The 24504-nt window shown below is 35.8% G+C and overlaps 2 protein-coding genes across 2 annotated transcripts in view; one reads left to right on the top strand and one right to left on the bottom strand.

Annotated features, from left to right (window-relative positions):
* LOC118736419 (lachesin) overlaps positions 1-24504 on the top strand; it is a 144533-nt gene that overhangs the window by 110282 nt on the left and 9747 nt on the right. Inside the window, exons 6-7 of the mRNA XM_036466513.1 lie at positions 117-267; positions 18458-18600. Of these exons, the coding sequence (XP_036322406.1) occupies positions 117-267; positions 18458-18600 (294 nt within the window). The remainder of the gene's footprint in view (positions 1-116; positions 268-18457; positions 18601-24504) is intronic.
* LOC118735801 (neprilysin-4) lies at positions 11251-14300 on the bottom strand. Its single transcript, XM_036465767.1, has one exon. The coding sequence runs from the start codon at positions 13950-13952 to the stop codon at positions 11724-11726; it is 2229 nt and encodes a 742-aa protein (XP_036321660.1). The 5' UTR covers positions 13953-14300; the 3' UTR covers positions 11251-11723.

Genomic DNA, 24504 nt, shown 5'->3' with positions numbered 1-24504 from the left:
CATAAAGAAATACATACTTACATTCCATATATTCATCTAGAAGTAACTGCGAATTTTTCCTATTTACTTAGAAATATTTTTGACTGTTAACGTTCATCACTATTTTACTCTTACAGTTTCGCCAATGGTTTGGATACCCCATCAACTAGTTGGAATTCCCATGTATTTCAATGTTACTTTAGAATGTTTCATCGAAGCCAATCCCACTTCATTGAATTACTGGACACGTGAAAACGATCAGATGATTACAGAGTCGGCAAAGTACAAGTGAGTAATAGGTTTAAGAAAATACATATATATTTTTTTTAAGATTAGATTATGTGTACAAATATGTATGTATAAACATGTGTATAAATACGTATATGCATGTACTTTAGTACGAGGGCAATCTGAAAAATCAGTGACTTTTTGAACTTGGCGCGCAGCAAATTCAACTGCATTACTGCTTTCTACAACTAAATTCATTACCGAAATCAGGGAAAGGCTTGATAAATAATATGTGATTCTACATTTTCATTTTCGATGGTTATAAATTAGTTTCCCGAGTTTTGTTGTTTTCTTACGAAGATAAGTGAGACTCCGAAAAAGGTCGTCACGCCAGAAATCGTCGAAAAAATTCATTGAATGATATTGGACGATCGGAGAATAAAAGTGTAGTTTAGACTACATATGTTGACTACCCTTTTAGAGCAACAGAAGCCAAATCAAACATTTTTAGAATTTTTGTCTGTCTGTCTGCACGCGTATCACTCAAAAACTAATCAATGGAATTGAACTCAGTTTCGCAGATGTATTGTTTCAGGTCTAACTTAAAATATACAAGAGAAAATTAGAGTTGCCACCTGTTTGAAAATTTTAGTTCAGGTAAATTTATAGGATAAATTAAATATTGCAAAAAAATATGATTGCCAAAAGAAAGTTTTCTGCCGAAAACATTTTTGTGGAAGGTTGCCACCTGTTTGAAAATTTTAATTTAATAAAATTAAGAGATAAATTATTTATTGCAACATGTGTATCAAACTAAAGAGATTTAGCAAAGTGCCGAAAATATTTCTAAGAGGATGCCACCTGTTTCAAAAATTTTATTCATTTAAGTTTATAAAATAAATGAAATATTACAATACGGGTGTTTAACTAAAGGGATTTAAGAAAGTTTAGTGTCGAACATTTTTTTGAAGCGTGTTGCCACCTATTTGAAAATTTTAACTTAGTCAAATTGGTAAGATGAGGTAAATATTGAATTACATAGTACACCTTTGAAGAAAGTGCGCGATATAAGAGAGTCACTCACTCTCATTAAAATTCCAATCCGATAATGTGCTGGATTTCGAATTCATTTTGACGGCTAAACACATTAGATAACGACGGTTCCGTTTTGCTTTAAAATGCCCTAGTTGTCGAATCGAATACTAACCTATTTCACATTCATTATCGAAGGTGAAACTTGAAAAAAAAAAGATTTGTTTTCCAATCATTTTCGAATTATTAACCAAGCCTAATGTTTATTGGGTCGTTATCGAAGATGTTTTACCTGTATTTAGTGTTAATTATACATTGAGAAACTGGCCCTTAATCAGGGGAAGTTTCGGTAGTTGGTGACCATTTGTATGTTGACTTGCTTGGAGATCTAGTCCATATAATGCATACCTATGTATAAACAATATTTAAAATATTTAGCGCTTTAAAACGCGTATGAAGTTAAAAAAAAAAATCGATGTTAACGCTTTAATTCCCCTTGGTATGCAACTCTACTTAATTACTGCTAATAAGTACAAATTGCTGATTTTCTCTGAGGTGTGATTGATTGACTCCAAAATGCATAACGAAATTGCTGTCAAAAAGCATTGACTTGTAAAATATTTTTATGATACACGAATATAAAGAGTTTTGAGATTTGAAATCTTTTGCTAATGAATTTCTTTCTTGCAAAATTTCACACCAAAAAATCAAGTCACACAAGTACATTCAACTGCCTGCTGTGAACTTCAAAAGATTTTTCAATCAGTGGTTAATTTCTGTATCGTTTCAAAGTGGCATTGACTTGCGGAACCAATGCTGCGGAGGCATGCTTACAATTCTTCTTCCGCTAAAGCTCGCAATACATACATACACATTTATGTACGTATTATAAGGCACCATAACCCAGAAAGAAATGCGTTAGCAACAAGCAAAGACACAGAAATAGAAGTCGATTAAAGTAATTCGGATTTTAACAGTGGCTACTTAAGAGAGCGCTTATTGTTTAAGACCTTTATTTACATATGTACATCTATATAACTTTAAAACCAAATAATTATATAATTCCGATATTTATTTCGTTATGAAAGACTTTCCTACAGGATACAATCGTTGCAGTTTATTCGTATGAACTTATATTCCCACACTTCAGAGCACAAGCTGGGTGTGGTATTATCAGCAAAAGGGCAAGCGCCGGTTCTTAGCGCACACTTTGTACTGGCAGCAATTGTAAAAAAAATACAAACAAAGAACGCATACTTACACCGACCGCTTTTTAAGATGTGAGCTGTGCTTTTGTTTAGTATTTTTCTTCTTGTTTTCTTAGGTGTTCAGCGTATTACCGCATATTATCACCATAGCCGCTGCACACTTATTATTAATAAATATGTATACACAAAAACATGCATTAGGGTAGGTCTCATATTTTTTTTTTAAGGAAATGTAAGACGTTCTTGGAGAAATAAATATACGAGCATTTTTTTTAAGAGTTGTAAACTGATTTAAGAAGATTTGATAGCATTTTTAATAAATTTTTCGTTTTTCTTCAGAGCTGCATGAAGGGCATACATAAAAGAGAAAATAAATCAGTGGAACTTTGATTTTATTTTTCTGTAAATTTTACGTGAAAATACTTATGAAATTTATGAAAAATTGTGCAGACTTGAATGACCCCTTCATGCCAAGTAGTATACAAACTGGATTTTTAAAAATGTGCATTTTTATAAAACCTAAAATGGAATTTTCGTAAGATTTCTGCTTTCAATTAACACTAAGTTTAAATCAAAGTTTAAATTTGAATAGTGGACACTGTTTTGATCATTTAAAAAACAAATTTTTATTAAGTATTTTTTTTATAATTTTTTTTAATAAATTTTTTTTTAACCATTTGTTTATAAAAAAAGTCATCTTTTTAATACAAAAGGGTTGTTTCATGGCGTTCCATCCGTTGAGAGCCCATAACAAATATGAGTTTTATAATAAAAAGTATAACTTTCTAGTAAACTTTTGTCGTGAATTATTTTTGACTACCAAAGGTCCATCACTGTTGCATTTTAAGTTTAACCAATTAAAAAAAAAATATTTATTTAGACTATGAAAATTTCGTCAAAGTCCCGAAAATTTGCAAAGATTACACGGAGTCAAGAAAATTACTGAAGGATCCCAAAAATACTCTAAAACTACCGGAATGAATTAAAAGAAATACATCTTACTAAATCTCAAAAATTCTGAAAAATTTCCGGAAAATTAATTCAACATTAACGCTGAAAATTAAAATCTTAAAAAATCACGAAAAGACCCCAAAAAATTTCAGTTGAATCCGAAGGAAATACATAAGATCTTATAAACAAAAGATTCCCAGAAAAATTCCGACTGATTGCCGAAATCGTAAAAACGCCGCAAAGCTACTGAAAAAAATCCAAAGTGTCTCGAAAAATATCCGGCAGAGACAACGAATAACTTGAAAAAGCTCCTCAAAAATTTCCGGTGGCTTCGAAGAATTAGTAAACGAAGAATATCGTAAAACGAAAAATTTCAAAAATTCGCAAAAACAGAAATAAAATTCTAAAAACAAAATTGAGAAATGTCCCAAAAAAGTTCCACTAAAGGCCCCAAAAAGAATACTAAAAAAATGTCCAGAATATCCCAAAGAATTTTCCGCAAAATATTCCAAAACTTTTCGCAAACAATTCCGGTTGATAAAATTTTAAAAGGTAGATATTAAAAACACAAGATTGTGAAAAAAAATTTAAAATATAATCCCAAAAATACTAATATTTTGTAAGTCCCAAAAAAACTTCTGAAACATCAACGCAATTTAAAAATTCTAAGACTAATGAGAAAAGTCTCGAGATAACATGAATTATTTATTTAATTTTTTGTGGATTTTGGAAATAAAATTCCAAAGTTTCGCCCAAACGTGATGAGAATTTTACCTTTTTTTATTAAAATCGTTTTTGATATATTTATAGCTGATTAGATCGATATATAGTTATAACTTTTCTATACCAATATTTATCGATTAATGTTGGGATATCTTTGATATACTTAACATCGATTTCTTAACTGTTGTAGATGTATTAAGCAGTGACTTTATCGAAATTTTCTTTGGTAACATTTTCGATTAATTTTACCCGATTTAAGCATAGAAAAGTTTTTCCGATAAATTTATCGGATTCGGTAAATATAATACTCGCTATCGAACAGTCCAGTTTTTTTATAACAATTTCAATGGACTTCTGCACAAACAATTAGCTTAAGCTCTGACTCAATTTCCACTTCATCACAAGAAAAGTTGAGTCTAATCTTAAGCGTTTGCTTTTTATGCGAGAGCCACAAAGCCTTATCGCATTCGCATATACATATGCATACATTTATTCAGTTCCGGTAGCAAAAATTATTAAGCAAAATCAGTGCATAAAATTTGATTCACCCTAGTACTCATATTTAGCAAGATGTATAAATAAGTTAGATTAAAATTTTTGCATTTGATCAAATTACTCGCTAAATGTAAAACAGTCGGTCTGCAGAAATACGACTGGTCTGGCGTGATTGGAATTTGTAAAATATTTGCATTACATTAAAAATATTAAATAAGAAATAATAAATTTCTTGGGAAAAAAGTTAAATCGCGGTAGTATAAAAAGTTGAATAAACAGACGCGACTTCGCCGTTTTTTAAATTCACCGCAACTTGCCAAAAAAAAAAAAAACAAAATGTCTAAACACAACTTTTTGCCACCAACAGCGCTTTTTCTGCGCATTCTCCTCTTGCACACTACTTTCTTCCTAACACACATCGACAGCGCAACCGTGCCGCCCACAGTCAACGTTAATGTGAAGCAAATGCAGGCAATCGAGAGCTACATGGACCTCAACGAGGACCCCTGCGAAAACTACTACGCCTACGCTTGCGGAAATTGGGCGCAACAGCATTCAAGTGGACAATACACCGAGGCGACCAGCCTCATCGATCACAAAGTGAATAAACGTTTAATCGATTACTTTCAAAGCTATCAGCTACAAGCCAGCGCAGGCAGCGGCAACCAGACGTACACCGACAAAATCTGGCTGTACTATCGCGCCTGCAAGCGTGTCAACGAACTGCAGCTGCAACGCTACTTGGAACTTGTGCGGCCCAGCGCCCATCTGGATTGGCAGCTGATGCAGCTGGTGCGCGAGCCGAATGCCACTTGGCCGGCACACCGCTTCAACTGGCTATTCACGCTGGCCAAACTGCGACGCTATAGTTTTAGTGGCGCTCTAATTGCGCACACGGTTGCGCCGAAGAACTCCAGTGCGTACGTGATTGATTTGGACAAACCAGAAGCGGAGGGTGCGAATAAGCTGCCTAGCTTGGAGGCGATTGCGGTACTTTTGATGCGCGTCGGCGTGCCGAAGTTGCGCGCGCTTGTGGTGGCACGCCAGCTTGCGCAGTTTGAGCAGCAGCTACAGACGCTGCGCGAAATCGAAGATGAGCACGGTTTGCTGGAACTGACGCTACGCGAACTGCAAGAGGATATGCCGCAAGTGCCTTGGCGGCTGTACCTGCAACTGGTACTGGGCCATGAGGTCCACTTGGACTATGAGCTGCAAATAAGCAACTGGAATTACTTTGTGGCGCTGGCTGAGTTTCTGAAAAACTCCAAAGACAGTTTGATCTGCAATTACATTATGTTTAAATTCTTGCACTTTCTGGTGCAGGATGGCGCAAGTAGTTTCTCGAAAGTCGACTGCATGTGGGATGCGCGCACAAAACTGGACTTGGCCGTCAACTACCTCTACAGGCAGCAATTCTACAGTGGCGACACGGCGGTAAAGTACGCCGCTGATATCGAGCGCATACTGACGTTGACGAAGCGCGAGTTTGCTGCAAAATTGGACGCTAACACTCTGCAGCTGCAGCCTGCACAATTGGGTTATATCAAACGCAAATTGTCTGCCGTACGCTTCAATATTGGCAACTTGCCGGCAAGCGTCGACGAGCGCTCGGTTGATGCCTACTATGCGAGTGTGCTTCTAAGCCAAAAAGATTACTACAAAAACCATTTGCAGCTGCTGCAATTGCGCGCACGTAAACAACACGCACAACTCATCGCACCACTCTCGCCCGCTGATTACTTCTACATCGGCAGCGGTGAAGATGCACGCAGCTGCACGCCCTACTACTTATTCCGCCAAAATATGATCGTCATTCCCTATGGCATACTACAGCCGCCGATGTTTCACATCGATATGCACGACATACTGAAGTTGGGCCTGCTCGGGTTTGTACTCACCCACGAACTGATGCACAGCTTCGATACCAGCGGCTTATCTTACGACTATGCGGGTAGTGAACGCGAATTTGGCAGGCATATCGCCAGCAGCGCGCGATTTGAATCGTCGCTGAAGTGCTTACAACAGAGTGAAACGGTGAGCGTTGATGAACGCATTGCCGACATCGTGGGCCTACGTTTGGCCTTCGATGCGCTTTTCGGCGCCAATTCTTCTTTGTTAAATGCGCATCAGCCGAAATTCACTGCCATTCCGGCGAAACGTTTGTTCTTCTTGAGCTTCGCGCAATTTTTCTGCGGTAATCTGCTTGCAGAGTTCACCGATCATGATGCGGATGATGTGCGTCTGCAGCAGACGTTGTTGAACTTTGAACCATTCGCCGAGGAATATCAGTGCACGTTGGGCGATGCAATGCACCCGGAGCGCAAGTGTCAGCTGTATTAGCGGGAGGGTGGAAATATGAGAAAGGAGCCATATATATGAGCATATTATGCGTTAACCGTTACACCAATGAAGAAAAGTGTGTTTGCATTTAACGCGTCTCTTGAAAAATCCGGGTTTTTGAATTGTGACAGTCTTTTAGTAAATGAGCGATGCAAATTAATGTACAAGGAAGTACAAGGAAGTGGTTATAAATAAATTTGTATAAAATAAGTTGATTTAAGCATATATATTTAATTTTAAATAAATAAATTATAACAATTAACAACAAGGTAATCTTCATAATAATATATTTCATCTAAATCCGTTGAGCCGATTCTGAGTGAAGAGAGGTCCAGCATAATGTCGGTTTTTAATATCATCAACTTTCTAATCACCCTGTATCTACAGGCCAATGTCTTTACTTTGATCTTTCATTTTTGAAATTCCAAAGAACGGTGCAAATCTAATTACCTTCACAAAAAAATTACTTCTCGTATAATATATATTTATTTAGAGAGATCGATATGAATTTTCAAAAAGGTGGCAAGCCTAATCAAAGATATTTTCATAATAAAGCTTTCATAAATCTCTTTCGATTGTCATCCATATTTTAATATTTCATAAAACATGGGTATAAGTTAACAAAATGCAGCTTTTCCTACAGGTAGACATCCTTTTCTACAGTATTTTCAAATTTAAATCTCTTTCGCTTAACATTGCGATGCAAATTTCAATTAACTGATGAATTAGGTTGAATTTGATTTTTCAAACACATGGCAACCCTCCTAAATATATGCCAGAAATAAAGCCTTTTCATAACCATTACGATTGATTTCCATCTTTTAGTAAGCCATTTAACATATTAAATAATATGAATGTAATTTTAAACACATGGCAACCGTCTTCAAACTTTATAAATGTTCAAACCAAGGACTACTTAACACTCTTTCGTTTAACACTCGTATTTTAATATTTCTTAAATATCGTCTTCGTCTGACATTGTGATAAATATTTTAATATGTAGCAACCGCGTAAATAGCGTTCAGAAATAAAGCCTTTACAAACCCGTTTCGACCGACATCAATATTTTCATAGTTCATTTAGTTAAAAATTTGAATGTAACTTTTAAAACGGCAGGCAACCCTCTTTAAACACCTCAAAATATTCATAGTGTTCAATGTAAAGGCTTTTTAATACTCTTTCGTTTGAAATGGTTCAATATTCCATTGTGTATAGGTTAACTAAATTCGACTTTTCAAACAGGTGGCAACCCTCTTCAAAATATTTGCAAACTACACCTTCCTAAACTCTTTTCGTCTGGCGCTTATATGGTGGTGCATATTTCTACTACCTAATTCCCTTAATTCAAATTTAATTGAATTTTTAAACAGGTGGCAACCCTACTACAGTTAAATTAAGGAATAAAGCTTTTCAAAACCATTTCGATTGATACCCATTTTGTAAAAATTTATTTAACGGTCAACTCTTCGAAAAAGTAAAATCTTATTGCCCATATACATACCAAGGCCTTCACATTTGACACCTGATATTTGAAAATCGAACGATCGAACGATGCCGAAGCAGCGAACGCACCGAAAGTGTCTTTCTAAATCTCAATTTCCAGCAATAAGGGCTGACTATTTTCTGGCTTTTAAGAAAGTTTGAGCTAAAAACCCAAAGAATCCTAAGAAATTCTGAGGCATCCCCAAACCTCTCAAAAAAATTCCCGACAAATCCACAAATATCCCGAAAATTTCCCAGTGACTCTAAAACCAAGACGCAAAGAATCCGAAATCTTGAAAAATCTCAAAAAACATAAAAAACACTAGGCTATTGATTTTATTACGAGCATCAATGTTTTGAAAATAAAAACCTAACATTTACTATATCTATAGATACGATATATCCGGTATGTCGCCAACGGGCACTGTATTAATTCGTCCAAAAATTATTCCGGTTACCGTAACGTCGACACGAAATGAGTCTGTTCGTGCAAATAACTTAACACCCGCTTGGGAAATCTCTGCTAAGAAGGTTGCTATTTTGGCAACTACTGCGTCCACCATCAGAATATGCGAACCCCCAGAGCGAATATACATACATAGATCGTAATTAAGTAGCTGCGTTTGGCTCCTGTGGTCAAGGACCTCAGTCTACACTATTTAAGCGATCATGTATTGTTCAGATGAATGAGGAGACCTTTAATATGTAATATAATAACACCGTGCGACAGTCAATTTAACACACCAAAATATATTTGCGATAACATGGGCCAAATGTAGAAAAAGTGGGTTTTTTTGTCTTTCCCTCTGACGCACAGTGCTTTGTGAGCGGGCAAAAATCAAAAATTTTGTTGTCCAAAATATAGACGTTATCGGTATTGTTGGACGGGTCATTATTAGGCTCTAGTCCCAACCAGAGCACCCACCGTGGTTCGGGGTAAACAAATCAAAATATAAAACAGTAATACAAATATTCAGTTCAGCATAATTTAAAGGAGACAAGCCATTTTCTTTGTTTACATTAAGACATACTTAGGAGCCATACTTTTGGCTTTATCGTGCTATAACTAATATATATTGATCATCACTTGTACTACAAAGTTTGTTCCATTATTAATATTAGATAGATTAAGGTAACGATCAAATATCCAAATTAAAATTATTCTACTACGATACATTCCGTTTAGCTGCCTATTCGATTTGCAGTTTTATTTAGCTGCACTTTTCTAGTACAATGCTTAATTCGGAAGGAGTTTTATTCATTATGAGCGAACCTTTTTCGTTTAACAGCATCGCGAGATTAAAAAATGATTTAGTCTTTCCATTTCAAAATAATCTAAAGACGGTAAGGTTTCAAAAAAAAAACACACAGTTTTAAATATCCGAGTTAGCTAATAGATAAATATATATATGTATATTCCCCTTTTACAAACTCATTTATATATACTTTACTCTGAACACCTCCCTTAGATACCTATGTCTGAATACCAAATTTCAAGTTCAAGTGACTTATGCTTCCCAATTTATAGTTAATTAAAAATTCCACGCCTACGGGATGTGCCACGCCTCCTTTTATAAACTCATTCCATACCATGGCTATGTCTGCATACCAGATTTCAAGTTCGTGTGACTTATGGTTCCGAAGTTATGGCTGATAAACCTTTCAACGAATATGGGATAAACCTCGCCCCCTTTCACAAACTCATTTATATATACCCTCCTATAAACACCTACCATTGATATATCTGCATACCAAATTTCAAGTTCGTGGGACTTATGGTTCCGAAGTTATAGCTGATAAAGGATTCCACGCCTATGGGATGTGCCACGCCCCCTTTTACAAACTCGTTTATATATACCCTCCCATAAGCACCTACCATTGATATGTCTGCATATTAAATTTCAAGTTCGTGGGTCCAGCCGTTTAGTAGTTTAGTGACATACAATATAGAGAAAACTCTATGGAATTGTGAAATTGTGACATCTCAGCTTTCTTAATTGTTTGGCAACAACAACAACTAGTTTTGAATTTTTTTTTTTATCGAAAAACCTTCCACACAGAAGGTCCAAGAAAGTACTTTTTACAGAATTGAAATCGGTTCAGCCGTTTGGTCAGGCATCGCGTTCATACGAAAAACATTTCATTTTTATATACGTATATAGATAACTGGACGCTTAAATAAACATTAAGGTTTCAAGAATATTTCAAATTTGATTTATTTTGGAACGAATTTCCGTCATCCCTTGTCAAGTTTGGTTCGCAGACAAACCGGTTTCGGCATTGTGCCATCTTCAGTGTCATTTTTCGTTCTGAACGAACGTACTTAATTTTTTTTTTTTTATTAAATTCTGTAGAATAAAAGCAGAATACATTTTTTTGTGCATAAGGACAAGTAGGTATTAAAAATGTCGTTTTAAAATTTTATCCTTGAATATCCTGGAAATCTTGAAATACTTATTTTTGGAAAAATTTAATGTTAAGGACTAATATACACTCGACCAAATCCTCGAATTTCCTACTAGTAACGTTATTAGCTAAAAAAAAAAATTTATTAATTTTAAAATTTTATCCTTGAATGTCCTGGAAATCTTGAAATACTAATTTTTGTAAAAGTTTAATGTTAAGGACTAATATACACTCGACCAAATCTTCGAATTTCTTACTGGACGCGTTATTAGCTAAAAACAATTCAATTAATTTGAAGAGCTTCATAAAATCACATTGCTATAAAAAAAATTTCGATTTTTCGAGAAGTTAAAGTCTTTTTTTTATTTTTTGTGATTTCGTGTGTAGAACTTTTATTTTTATTTTGAAAAAATTTTCAAAGTAAATTTTTTTTATTTTCACCTTTTTTTGTATCTACATAAATAGTTTTATTAGGCATATTCCAACTCTCTTAGCTAAAAAATTTTAGGTAACTTCTACAACACAAATTTTAGTTTTACATTTTTTTTTGGGCTAAAAATATATATAAGTCGGGCATTTTTGTTTTAAATTCTTTCTATGAATATTTTATCTTTGTCACTTGTTAACAAAATCAATCACTATTAAATGTTTAAGTTCCAGCATTTTGTTGCTTTCTCTCTACTTTACATCAGTACTGTAATGAGAGCAGCATTATTTCTCTCTTGCGCTGTCTACGCACTAATCGTCTTTATTGCCCCGTTCACTTAATTATTTTCATTCTATTGATTTCTTTTGTTTTCGCTATTATTCGTTTATTATTTTTTTTGCCTTTTTCAACGACGAAGAAACACACTTGGCCTCCCAGCTCATTCCTTTGTCTCACCACAGCTTACAACGATGTTTCGATTGCATTTTCGCGCGCCGCTCACAACCGAATTCGCGCGAGAATTCCTCAAAGTTCGCCAGCGTTTGTAGAACTCGCAGCTCATCGATTGCATGCTCCAAGTAGGCGGTCTGACGTAGGCTACGTTGCACTTTGCTGCAGAAGAATTGCGCAAAGTTGATGAAGAACAGCTGCTTGTCCGTAAATTGCGGCAACAGTTTGGTCAGCACGCCGCCCCACTCATGCGACACATTGCCATTGAAGTATGTGTCGTAGGCTAGACGGAAGCCTTCATAGTCGGCCAACTTCTCATTCAAGCTACGCGAGCCGGTGGCCAACTCGTTCTGCATGCAGCGCAGCCCGTGCATGAAACGCTGATTTGCGGCGATCTCCTCACTGGGTCCCATTATGTTGCCAATGCTATCGTAGTCGATGCCCGACGAGTCGAAGCCGTGCAGCAGCTCGTGCGCGATGCTGAAGCCGAGCACCGAATATTTGAAGATGTCGCGCATGCCGCGATGATAGATGGGCATTTGAAGGTAACTGAAGGGCACAATGATCAAATTCTTGGGCTTCACGTACAACGGCGACGAAGAGCTGCCCACCCAGTCGAACAGCACATAGGAATCATTTTCTGGCGTGCTGAAATTGCTGACAACCACGCTATCCAAACTCTCGTGACTCTTCTCGACGGCCAAGCGCAGCAAACTCAGCTGATTGACATAGAAGTTGTTCGGATCGAGCTCAACGCGTTCGTAGTACTCATCGTAGTACTCCGCTGTAGCCTTGCGCGGCGAGTTGCCTATCTGCAGCTGCATGCTGGTGATTTTCTGCAGTAGCGTATCCACAATTGGGCGTTGCAACTGCAGCCGATTGTCGCTGACGATCTCGTAGAACTTCTGCTGGAGGCTCGCAAAAATCTGTTGCACGTTCTCGTCTGTCTGCGCAGCGTCCTTGTAGTAGTGGCGGCCAATTATGTAGCTCATGGCGAGCGGCATGGCGCGCCGCAAGCTCGAGATGCATTCGTGCTTGGAAATTTCAGCTGGGCCGCGCTGCTTGAGATAGAGCAGGAATTTCAGCATAATGTAATTGCACTGCGTATCCTTGGGTGTGACGGCGAGTAGACGTGCCAAGGCGCGCATGTAGGGTATATTTTGTATGATGACCGTCGTCGCGAGGCTGGTGGAGGGCCCTTTCAGCTGTTTCAACAATTCCAGCCAATTAATTTCTTGCACATATTCCTGTAGGTAGCCGAGCTGCATCTCCTTGGCGCCCTCCTCATCCTCAATTTCGTGCAGCTTGTGCAGCCGCAGTGAAAAAGTGTGCACTTCACGTGCCACCTCGTTAGCCGCGCGCTTAGTTTGACCAATATCCAACAGCAGCTCGATCATTATGCCCTCCTCCGTTGGCTCCGTTTCAGCCAGATTCGGCTTATCCAGATAGATGCTATTGCTACTAGAGTCATCCCAGCGCGGCAGCACTTCCTCCTTCAGCAGCACGCCATTCAGCCCATATAAGCGCAACTTGGCAATCGCCATCAGCCAATTGAAGTGCTCCGCGTGCCACTTCTTGCCGCCATTGCGTGCCAAGATGCACCAGTGTGCGCCATAGCCGGGCTGTATGAGCTGCAAGTACTTCTTCAGATTGTACGGCTTCACCTTCTTGCAGGAGCGGTAGTAGGTGCGCACTTTCTCGTAAATTAGCGGTTCGCCCACCGAATCCTCCGTCAAGTACGTTGACGCCGTGGAGCTGGCAGCTGTTGTGCTCGACGAAGAGGGCTGTGGTTCAACAACTAGGTCGCCTACCATGGGGTATGGTTCCTCCAGCAAAGCGGCGGCACCAGTGACAAAATTGGAAGCGACATCTGTTTGACTGTCGGTGTATGTGGCAGTGGCGGCGGTAGTTGTGCTGCTGACCGCATTGATGGCACTGGCGTTCGCCTGGCGCCGCAGCAAATGTTCCAGCTTGCGGTTTAGCTCATAATCTAGCAGGCCGAGCGTATCGCCGAAATCCAATTGCTCGATGTGCTGTTGCGGCCAGTGGCCACAAGCGTACTGATAGAAATTTTCGCATGGTCGCGCCGTTGTGTCCATGTAATTTTGGATATTCGTTGCCAAAATTTGATTCACATTGCCGCCATGACCAGACGGCCGGCTGCAATTGGTTGGCGTAGTGCGCCAAATAATGGACGCGAACAATGTGCAAATAATGCTTAATTTAAGCATTTCGCACGATGGAAAGCTACGAACACACACACACACACACTGTAGCGAATGGGATACGTTTGAAATTAAATTCTCAGTCGGTCATTCACTTTGTTTGCCAAAAATTAAAAAAAAAAAAACTTTGAATTAGTAAAAATTAGGCAATTGTATAGAAATTGCAGTTTTTTCTATTTTCGGAGCGAATTTTTTTTATTCCTCAAACCACACCGCTTGCACGCACTCGTAACGCTCAACTAATGCCGTGTGCTTGTCCGATTTGGGCCGCTACGTTCAGCTAATGGCGAGTAAGCGAAGTGACACCTATTCGCGACGACGCTTTAATCTCGCTGATCCCGCCGCCGCCGGTCAGTGTCATTGTGATTTCGTTTAATCTGCTTTTATTTTGATTCAGCGCTTTTTTTTATTGTGTTGTTTGCGCAAAAATGTTGCCTTTTATTGTTCGCGAATTCGCATTGTGTGCCATTTTCGCTACAGTTGTTTGTTTTCTTCTTTATTTACAAGTACAAGTAAATTTGTAAAATACTTTTTTGTATGTATTTAGTTTACTTTTGCGATCAATCTACATTCAATGTTCTCTCATATTTTTTTACGCGCTCTGCTTATCTACGTCTTTTACGTCTTAATCAGTATCAGCTATGGTCATAGGTGTAGCGTCAAAACTGTTGAAGATTAACCTAAATAATATTAGAAAACAAAAGTCTATTTTAAATTATTATAAAACCAAAGAAGAATATAAATATATGTATATATAAAATTTTTCTATACGTCATATTTAAGGCCCGAGTACTGCCAGCGCTTCCACATTTCGAATGACAAAACATTTTTTTGTACATAATGATGTGTTTTGTAAGGAACATCCGCCATCCCTTACAGATGTGGTTTATCATCCCTTACAGATCGTCCCTTAAACGGTGTTCATATGTGGCGTTTTTCCAGGCAATTTAAGAAGCGATTAGTTGAATCAAATGTTGGCTGCCCCAACTTCATTGGAATCGATTACTTGAAAGGCCGTTCACACCAGGCGATTGTTGCTTCCAACTAAAAGTTACCTGTAGAATCTTCTCGTGTGAACACCGTATTACAGATTTCGTTTGTGCAGTTCAACGCCATTTTTTGTTTTCATTCTTCTACATATAATCTCGTAATGAGCTCTGAAATTCCATCCACGCACAGTCTACCCCTTCCAGCTGTTGATTGCTTTCCTGCATACGTAATTCCTACCTCACCTCTGCAATTTTCAGCAATGATGCTAGATTTTTTCACTACCTATATATTTATGTGTGTAGTATCTCTGAATAATTAATGGTCATTCGTACCTAACATATGTAGTCTAATTTGACCAGATTTGAACTTTTAAAAGTCGCAAAGTGCACTACTTGTTATCGAAAAATTATTTGCAATCGATACATTATTTGTTATCGGCATATTATTTGCTATCGATACCATATTTATTATCAACATTTTTTTTGTTATCTACATTATGTTTCCTATCGATATATTTCTTGGTACCGATGGATTATTATTATAGATGAACTTTTTGTTACCGATATGTTTTTGTTAACGCTATAAAATATGTTATCGATACCGTATTTGTTACCAATACATACATACATACATACATCTGCTTTTGCTTAAGGTTATATTTTTTGCCTTTTTTCTATCTAATTAATATTTTAGATCCCTACCTCTACCCCTGTTCTAATTACATTTATGTTGTTCTGTTTTCCTCTATCTTCAATTTTATCTCTATACTCTATCGATAGCAAAATCGATAATAACATCCAACAAAATATCGATAACATCCATTAAAATATCGAAAACAAAATCAATGACAAATTCGATAAAAATTTCAATAGCAAAATCGATAATAATATTAGCAGCAAAATCGATAAAAATATTGATAAAAATATTGAATTTAAAATCGATAAAAATATCGATAACAAAATCGATAAATAATTAATAACAAAGTCGATAACAAAATCGATAAATAATCGATAACAAAACCAATAAAAATATCGACAACAAAATCGTTAAAAATATCGATTACAAAATCGATAAAAATTTCGATAACAAAATCGATAACAAACCCGATAAAAATATCGATTATTAGTTTAGAAGTTTCAGTCCCAACCATTTCAAATATGTGTAACCAGTGCGTTTAAAGTCGAACACTACCACCACACAAAAGTAAGCTGACCATTTACAGCGCCGTAGATACTTCGTTTAGAAGTACCAGTATCATAATTTTCGTGCCGGCGTTGTCAAGCGGTAATCAAAATTTGACATATTTGTACTTGTTTTTTTTAGCAAAACTAAGGGCAAATAAACTTCCAGCTCTGGCTCACTCGAAAGCTAACATTCGCCATGTCATAACCGACACCACCGCCCAGTGAGTAACAGAAAGTCAGAAAGAAAGACTTTAACCCAAAAAGCATCAACACTAAAATAAAATTTTCGAAATTCCCATTTTTGCATTATTCTCTGACATTAATACATTTTTATCAAGGGCATAGATTACTTGACCAACAATGATTCGGCAAATTTATGGCGCTTACTATAACCTCTCCCCTACTGCAATATTTTCTTAATTTCGATTACTCGTTGTAAAGCATCCTTTACTTTGAGCTTGCACTATATAAGAATGTACTATGTAAGCTTTAGACCTTCTCAGAATTAGTTACACATTCATATAAATGTACATACATATGTATGCCATTAATCTTTTCAATTCAATTTAAAGAGCATATAAAAGCATCTATTTCTCAGTGACAAACGACGATTGTTTATTATTTCAACTATTCAATGTCGTAGTAGAAATCTATTAGTAGCTAAATTCTACACCCACACAACCTTATCTTTTTAAGCGGTGTATTGCAGCAGATAGGTTCATAAAACAGCAAAGCAAAAGTGGCTCGAAGTCGAAGCAGCACCAGTAGCATGAGCGATTTGGTTCATATTATGATTTGCAAAGTAAATAATCAATAGAAACTTTTTGGAAACAAATGTAAATTACTCAATTGAAAATATTTACTAAATCACTTACAAGGCCATCTAACAGCACTGCCCTAGTACTGAGAATGCTATCAAAAAGTTGTCTAGGTCTGAAACTTTATTAGATGCTAGTAAACCTTGCGAGAATGATGCAAATAAGTAGGGCAAGTACATAACACTTGCTTTTAATGCTCAAGGAATGATTTTTTTGTTTTGTTTCTTCATGTTTAGCATCCTTATTTACAGTCGGATCGAAACTGAATGGTTGGGTAGGTGGAGGCGTCATCCGCGAAGAACTCTCCATCAAGCTGACATTCAGGCTACCGTATCACCAAGCAGAGGCATTGGGTAACTCTGCCATTAAGCTCAATTGGCCGGCCTATGGGCTGGCAAGGCAGGAAATCCTTAAAGAATTGCTCTCGGTTGGAGGAAATCTGGGTGCTCCCTTGACCTCTTCTGCTCTACTACTGGACAGATGGGCGTTTAGTCAGCTCAGCGTGCGCTAGGCGAAGAGCTTGGAACACAAGCTGGCTAAATCCGTATGGCCGAATGTAGATCAGAGGCCATCCAGGGAGCTATTGAGGCTAGGCAAGTTGTACCCTACGCTACTCGTGGGAGTTCTAACTGGTCATTGCGTGATAGGTAAGCATACAGTAAGGCTGAATATCATCGATGACCCTTATTGTACTAGCTGCATGGAGGATGGTTATTTAGGTCGAATCATCTCAACACCAGCTGCTCTGGTGACCTGCCCGAGCAGACCTAAGGTTCAAACACCGCGGGTCGAATTTCTTCCACACTTCCGATGCTAAGAATGGAATGTGTCTTTCCCTCTCCTCCTCCTCCTCTTAAGGGAACCACAATGGATAGCATAAATAGTTGTCTTGAGTATGCGTCCACAGTTAAGGGAGTTAACCTAACCTAGCATCCTTATTTTATTTTGTATCTATTTTCCTACTGCAAGCGGAATTTATGCCCACAAAATTACAATCCTCTGGCTTGTTGGCACTTCTGAATACACAATCACCATTCATAAAGGCGTTGAAAAACTCAATACCATTTTATTGTAATAAATTCATAGACGGTGTTTGTACATACATATATACGTACATACATGCCTCTTATCACCTTGACCTTGAGATCACTTAAAAAGCATTCTTATCATCTTTAAAAATTGTCATAGAAAGTGCAATAAAAACATTGAAATGTAAATGTGAATTTACAAATATAAACTCATGCAGAAGAGACGTGGTGTGAAGATGAATGAATTCAACTCATTAAAAATAGAAATTAAATTTTTTCTTTTGCTAAAAGACATGTATCTAAGCAATAAAGATTTTCTAAAAAAAAAATACGGCCAAAGAAAAAATTCCCTTCACAAACTGGTGTACGCTCCTTTTAGAGCTAATATTTTTTTAATGAACTTTATTACTTTTGCATTTGAATTAAAAAAAAAAAAAAACGATTTTGAGAATTTTTAAATGCAATCAATCTTTCTTTCAATTTACTTTCAGAACCGAAACTTTTGCTGGTAATCCCTCATATAAAGCAACCATGCGTCTAACCATAACACATGTGCAGAAAAGCGATTATGGCAGTTACAAATGTGTAGCGAAAAATCCCAGAGGAGAAATGGATGGCACTATAAAGTTATACAGTAAGTGAAAAAATATGTAAATTTTTTTATGAAAATGTGTTCAGCGCTGCCGTTTTGGAATAATTTTTATCAAAATTGGTAATTTTTCTTTTTCTTTATCAAATTTGGTTTTTTTTTTTTGGTAATTTATTTTTCAGTTTGGTAACTTTTTCGTTTGCTAAGAAGACACACTGTTCCTGAATTAGTTAAAAGTTCACTAAAACGTACGATAAAAATTGAAAATGCTACTTGGCTCGTTATCACCGACATACGTAACCAAAATCCAATTTCACCAAAATCGTATCAGCCTTTTTTTGCGAAATATTGACGTTCAAGAATTGCAATATTATAAAAATTTCACAACAAATTTTTGTTCTCATATTTTTTTTTTTTAATTCATTGGGTATAATTAAGATAACAGTTATAAGTAACTATCTGAACAGCCCTTGGCTCTTTAACATATAATTCTTTTGCAGAGAAATCGTTAATAATGTATTTCTTGTTTTAATTTATTTTTAATAAATATTGTTAGCGTTTCATAAGTAATTGTATAATATATTCCGGGACTGAAACTGTGTGTAGGCAAGTTGAGTTTTGTTTACAAATATATAATACACCATGTCGTATTACCGAAGTCATGAAGAAAACAGAAAATAATTATATGCACAATGTGGAAGAAAAATACTATTGGGAAAAAAGTAAGTCGAATTTGTTAAACCTTAAAATTACTAGAAGCCAAATAGTGAAAGGAAAGCTCTAATGAAAGCCTAACTTATTATATTTTATTCATTTTGGTGCAGTTTTAACAAAATTTTCTTGCTAAAAAATCTTTTGTTACACTATTTTACTAACGCTACTAAACGCTAACAATATTTATTAAAAATAAATCAAAACAAGAAATACAATATTAACGACATTTCTGCAATAGAGTTATGAGGTAACGAGCCAAGGGCTGTTCACATAGTTACTTATAACTGTATATATATATTCTGACAAAAAAAAAATGGTGTGAAGGGCAGTTAAATTTTAAAACTTGCTTGAGAAAACGGCACTTTAACAGCTTTGTAAAGTGAGTTTTAAATAAAATATGCTCGATTCATAAAGCATTTAGAGTCTTCTTTATTCTTTATGAATGTGGATGGTAGTCAATATGTTTTCGAAGTTACATATTAAGAAAGTATAGACTTTGTCATGCAAAATTAATTAACATTCATATAACACGCGCACTTTCTTCAAAAGTTTACTAATTCAAAATTGGTGATACTGCGCGCAAAAAATATTTTTGAATTTGAGTAAGATTTCTCCAATACCTTCTTTTTTTTGATACCCATATTTTAATATTTAAAATACTGTACCACTTGAACTTAAATAAATTTTTCAAATAGGTGGCAACTCTCTTCAAAAGTACTTTCGAAAGCTTTACTTTCTGAAACCTCTTTAGTTTGACACCCATTTATTTTGTCAATCGGATAGAATTAAATTTTTCAAACAAGTGGCAACCCTACTCGAAAATACTTTCGGCGGTAAAATGTCCTAAATCTCTTTAGTTTGATACCCATATTGTATATTTCACTTATCTTATCGATTAAATTAAATGCAATAAAATTTATCAAACAGGTGGCAACCCTACTCAACAGTATTTTTAACTGTAAGCCTTCTTAAACCTCTTTCCTGCAACACCCGCATTGGACTGTTTACTTTATTTTATCGATTTACTTCAATTCAAACTTTCAAACAGGTGGCAACTCTCTAAATTTATTTCCGTTCAAGCCATCCGAGCGAACAAAAAAAAAAGATATTCAACTGGGTCAAGCCGTGTAACGGATAAAAAACTAATTTTTATACCTAAATAATTTCGTTTTTTTGTTATTTTTTGGTATAATAAATCATAGTAAACGATTTTTATTGAGCTTGAAGTCATTTTACTATATATAAGATGGAGCGCTGTAACCATCAAAATCGCCGATTGCCTGAAAAGTAGGGCGTGGGATTTTAACTTTATGATATCTGATTGCTCCCAATCTCTGGGACTCAGTGTCTTCGGATACGAATTTGGTAAATATATCTGGTGATTTCGTAATAAATAAAGAAATTTAAGTTGACTTAGTTATTGGATATGCTTTCATACAGAAATCAGCGTATTTGATTATTTTACTTCCCAAGAATAGGCGAAATAATTATGTATGTGTGCACATTAGGGTGGTAAAAAAACAAAAGTTAAGTCGGAATTTTATTGCTTTCACCCCCCAGGATTATTCTATATCGAAAAAATATACCCCTACTTTTTTTTTTAAATAAAAAATATATTTAGAGGTCGCTCAAAGCGCTCAAAGTTTTCTATGCATTTTATATGGGGAAAAAACCTTTTTGCAGAAATGGTATAGAATTCTTGAAAATCAATATTTTTCGATCGAAAGACTCTGCTTCTCTTCAGTATAATTCCAATATTAATAGCAAATTTTTTATTTTAAAATTTTTAAATATTAAAGATTGCATTTTCTGGTGTTTTTAGTTGACCTATAAAATATATTTAGTTACTATGAAAAAATTATTAAGAAAATAATTGGGTATTATTACTGGGAATCTCCTGGTGAGAAACAGAGTTTTCCGATCGAAAAATATTGATTTTCAAGAATTCCATATCATTTCCATTTCTACGAAAAGTTGTTTTTCCCATATAAAATACATGGAAAGCTTTCAACGACCTCCAAATAATTTTTAATTAAAAAATAAAAAATAAAAAAGCGATATATTTTTTCGATATAAACAATCTTAGGGCGTGAGAGCACACAACTTCCGACTTTACTTTTTCACATGCATGTTTGACACAACCCTAATGTACATAGATGCCTCAACAAGCGACCCAATAAAATAAAAGAGGGTCCTTTAATTTTATTTTCGCAAGGTGGAAATTTATAAATCTATTGCTTGATTCGTTGACTGAATCTCAGAAAGGTGGAGAACGTGGCCCATTTAACCTGTCAAGCAGAATTCATTATTCGAAGGCACGCCGTAAACACAAGCTGCTCCGTTGAACTAAACCTTTCATCATTTCTAAAAGCCAAGGAGGCTATCGCTTTAAGAAGTGGTATATTAAAAGTAATGCTAATGAAAACTAGTTCTTAGTTGCTCTTTTTTATTTTTATCATGGAAAGCCTATTTACGCTTTTCATGCTTTGCAAGTGGAAGGTTCTTATGATGACTTAACGTAATCTATTATTTTGTTTGACTACTTTAATTGAAACGAAGTATTTCCTATTAAACAAATGCTAATCAGCTCAGATTTCCAGTTAAGCTTTCACTTTTTGCTGTCTCAAATTTTACAAATAGCTGTAATAAACCTAATGAGAGTTAATCTACTTGCTATTAATTTTTTTTCGATTGTGGACTTTTTGTTCAACTCCTACAAATTTCAAGTACAGGTGTGTAGATGCTTAACTGCATATTTACAAATGTACATATGTACGTGCATATGTCTAACCAAGTTTATAGAAAATACGCCACTGCAATATGTATTCAAACATTTTTTTCATTTGTTAATTGGTGAACATATTTGCGGTTGGCGAACATCATTACCATTGATCCATTTCTACCATTTTTTCTTCACTTTTTTTTTTTTTGTTAATTCCAGATAAACTATATATTGAAAAAATAAATGATAAAAGCTTACTACACAGAAGGGAAAAATTCAATTATCCCTAACGGCAGTTGAGCAATGAGTTTTGCCCAACCACAATATGTGGCACCAATGCAAAGGGAAAGTTAACAAAGAGGGGAGAATAAAAAACCTCAACGATTTAGTGGAGTGTCACACAGCGGTTACTGGTAAAAACGTAAAGCAATTAAACGATAAACCATTCAGGTTTTATGCATTAACGGGAAACTACATACAGTGAAACCTACATACGCATTTTTTTTTTTATACAAACAAATTTAACTGTGTGTGTAAATATGTATGCACTGTGCACTACCTGCGTTTGATGTACCTATGTACGTATCTCTCTACTCTTTACAGTTAACTGTCAGCCACAAACTGCCTCTAGCAGTTGTTTTTAAATTGAAAATGCGCTCGGTTCTTCCAGTCCATTGAGTTATACGCTTTTTTTTTTTTTTTTTTCCAACTCTTAGTATCATTGATATGCCACATATTGTGGCAGCTTGAGCGCACTTGAAAGGCTTGAAAAGTTGCAAAACAGACTCACCTCATTAAGGATGGCAAAAAATCAAAAAGAACGCAATGAAGTGCAAACTACATTTACAATTTTTATGGAGAAGTTTATAAATTCAGATACTTGCCTGATATTTTAGGCAAAAAATAGCGCTTAGTAGTTATCGTTCTTTATTATCTTTTCCTTTTTTATTTGAAGTTTCAGTCGACAATTTTTTTTTGTTTGGTCGTAGAAATCATTTTGAAATTTAGCGAATATGAATATAATGCAATCCTTATAGATGTCGATAAATTTATCGATAAACATTTCGATTACATTATCGATAAACATTTCGATTATATTATCGATAAACATATCGCGTAAAAATTTAAACTGATACCAATTAAAATATCTCAATAAACACAGGTAATATTATTGTTACATGTATGTATGTAGGTATCGATCTCAGATTTCGATAGTAGTGTCGATAGCAGTGTCGATAGTAATGTCGATAAAAAAATCTATATTGATCGAAAATAAACCATCGACAATAAGGTTTTTAAAAACATCGCTATTGATATTGTTACATGCACATATGTACGTTAGTAACGATATCAGCAGCTTTGTAAATTTGTTCCCTCTTAAGCTAACTCATCACTCTATTATTGCATTCTTCAGATGCTTACGAGACCTTAAAGCAGATATTAAGCCTTGTCTCCGATATTTCTCACCACATTCAGCAGCAGCAGCAGCACCACCAGTACTTCACTCCAAACTTTGCAATTCTTCGCTTACACCACTTAGCCCCTACTTTCATTGTACCTTCTCTATTCAATTGAAGATTTTTCGTTGTTTGTTTTTATTTCAGCCACTATACCGCATTTTATGTCCACATCGTCGCCAACGTTGCCGTTTGGCATTTTACTTATTTTATAACATTTATTCCAATCGCTGCTCCTTATTCGATGCAACACTACCATGAGTTCTGGTAATAAATCCTTTTTTAGCTCTTTTCAACACACACACTTTATAAATTTTTATTTGCATATACACATGCATGCACATACATACATACTTGCCTGCTCGCAATGGTGACCCTACTGTCGACTACCAAGTCCAACAGGTTCTGCTTACTTGCCCGCTTACTTTCCTTCATTCACCTCATTCTCACTAGTTGCAATGCGTGGATTGTGAAAATATCCCAGTACGGCCATTAAATTTACTGAGCTGTAGCCAATGAGGAGGTGTTGAGCTATGAAAAGAAAGAAAACGGTAAAGAAAAACAAAAACAAAACGAATGGCAGTGCAAAAGAATCAATGCACTTTCACACCTAAACCCATTCGTATGCCATTTGGCCTGCAGTGCCATTTTGTCGTAATTTTTGCTGCTTCTTTTTAAGTACCTTTCTGTTGCTATGCTTCCGTTTGCTGTAAAACGTAGAGCTCTAGGGAATTTTTTCAATACCCTCCTGTCAGCACAAGGATTTCGTAGTTTTTGTGCGAGAATTTATTTGGAAGAGGTAGTGATTTTCCTATCCCGAAAAATTGTTTGCTATAGGAACTTATTGAATATTGAAAAGTTTTTTGTTCAACACACTTTTGAAAAGTTAATATGAAATATTGGAAAATTATACAGTAGCTAATTTATGGCGTTTTAAATGATGTTGATGTTCAGTGGAATGGTTGTGGGTCATAATAGATTTTTATGGGGAGTAGTATGGAAATTAGAAAATGAGAAAGTTCGGCCCTCTGATTTCTTTTTAGCACAAGCAAGTGC

The sequence above is a fragment of the Rhagoletis pomonella genome, unplaced genomic scaffold (genome assembly GCF_013731165.1).
Source record: "Rhagoletis pomonella isolate Grant_MI unplaced genomic scaffold, Rhpom_1.0 Rhpom_scaffold_00003, whole genome shotgun sequence".
Taxonomy (NCBI): domain Eukaryota; kingdom Metazoa; phylum Arthropoda; class Insecta; order Diptera; family Tephritidae; genus Rhagoletis; species Rhagoletis pomonella.
Note: the sequence above shows the minus strand (reverse complement) of the source record. Positions and strands in the feature narration are given on the sequence as shown.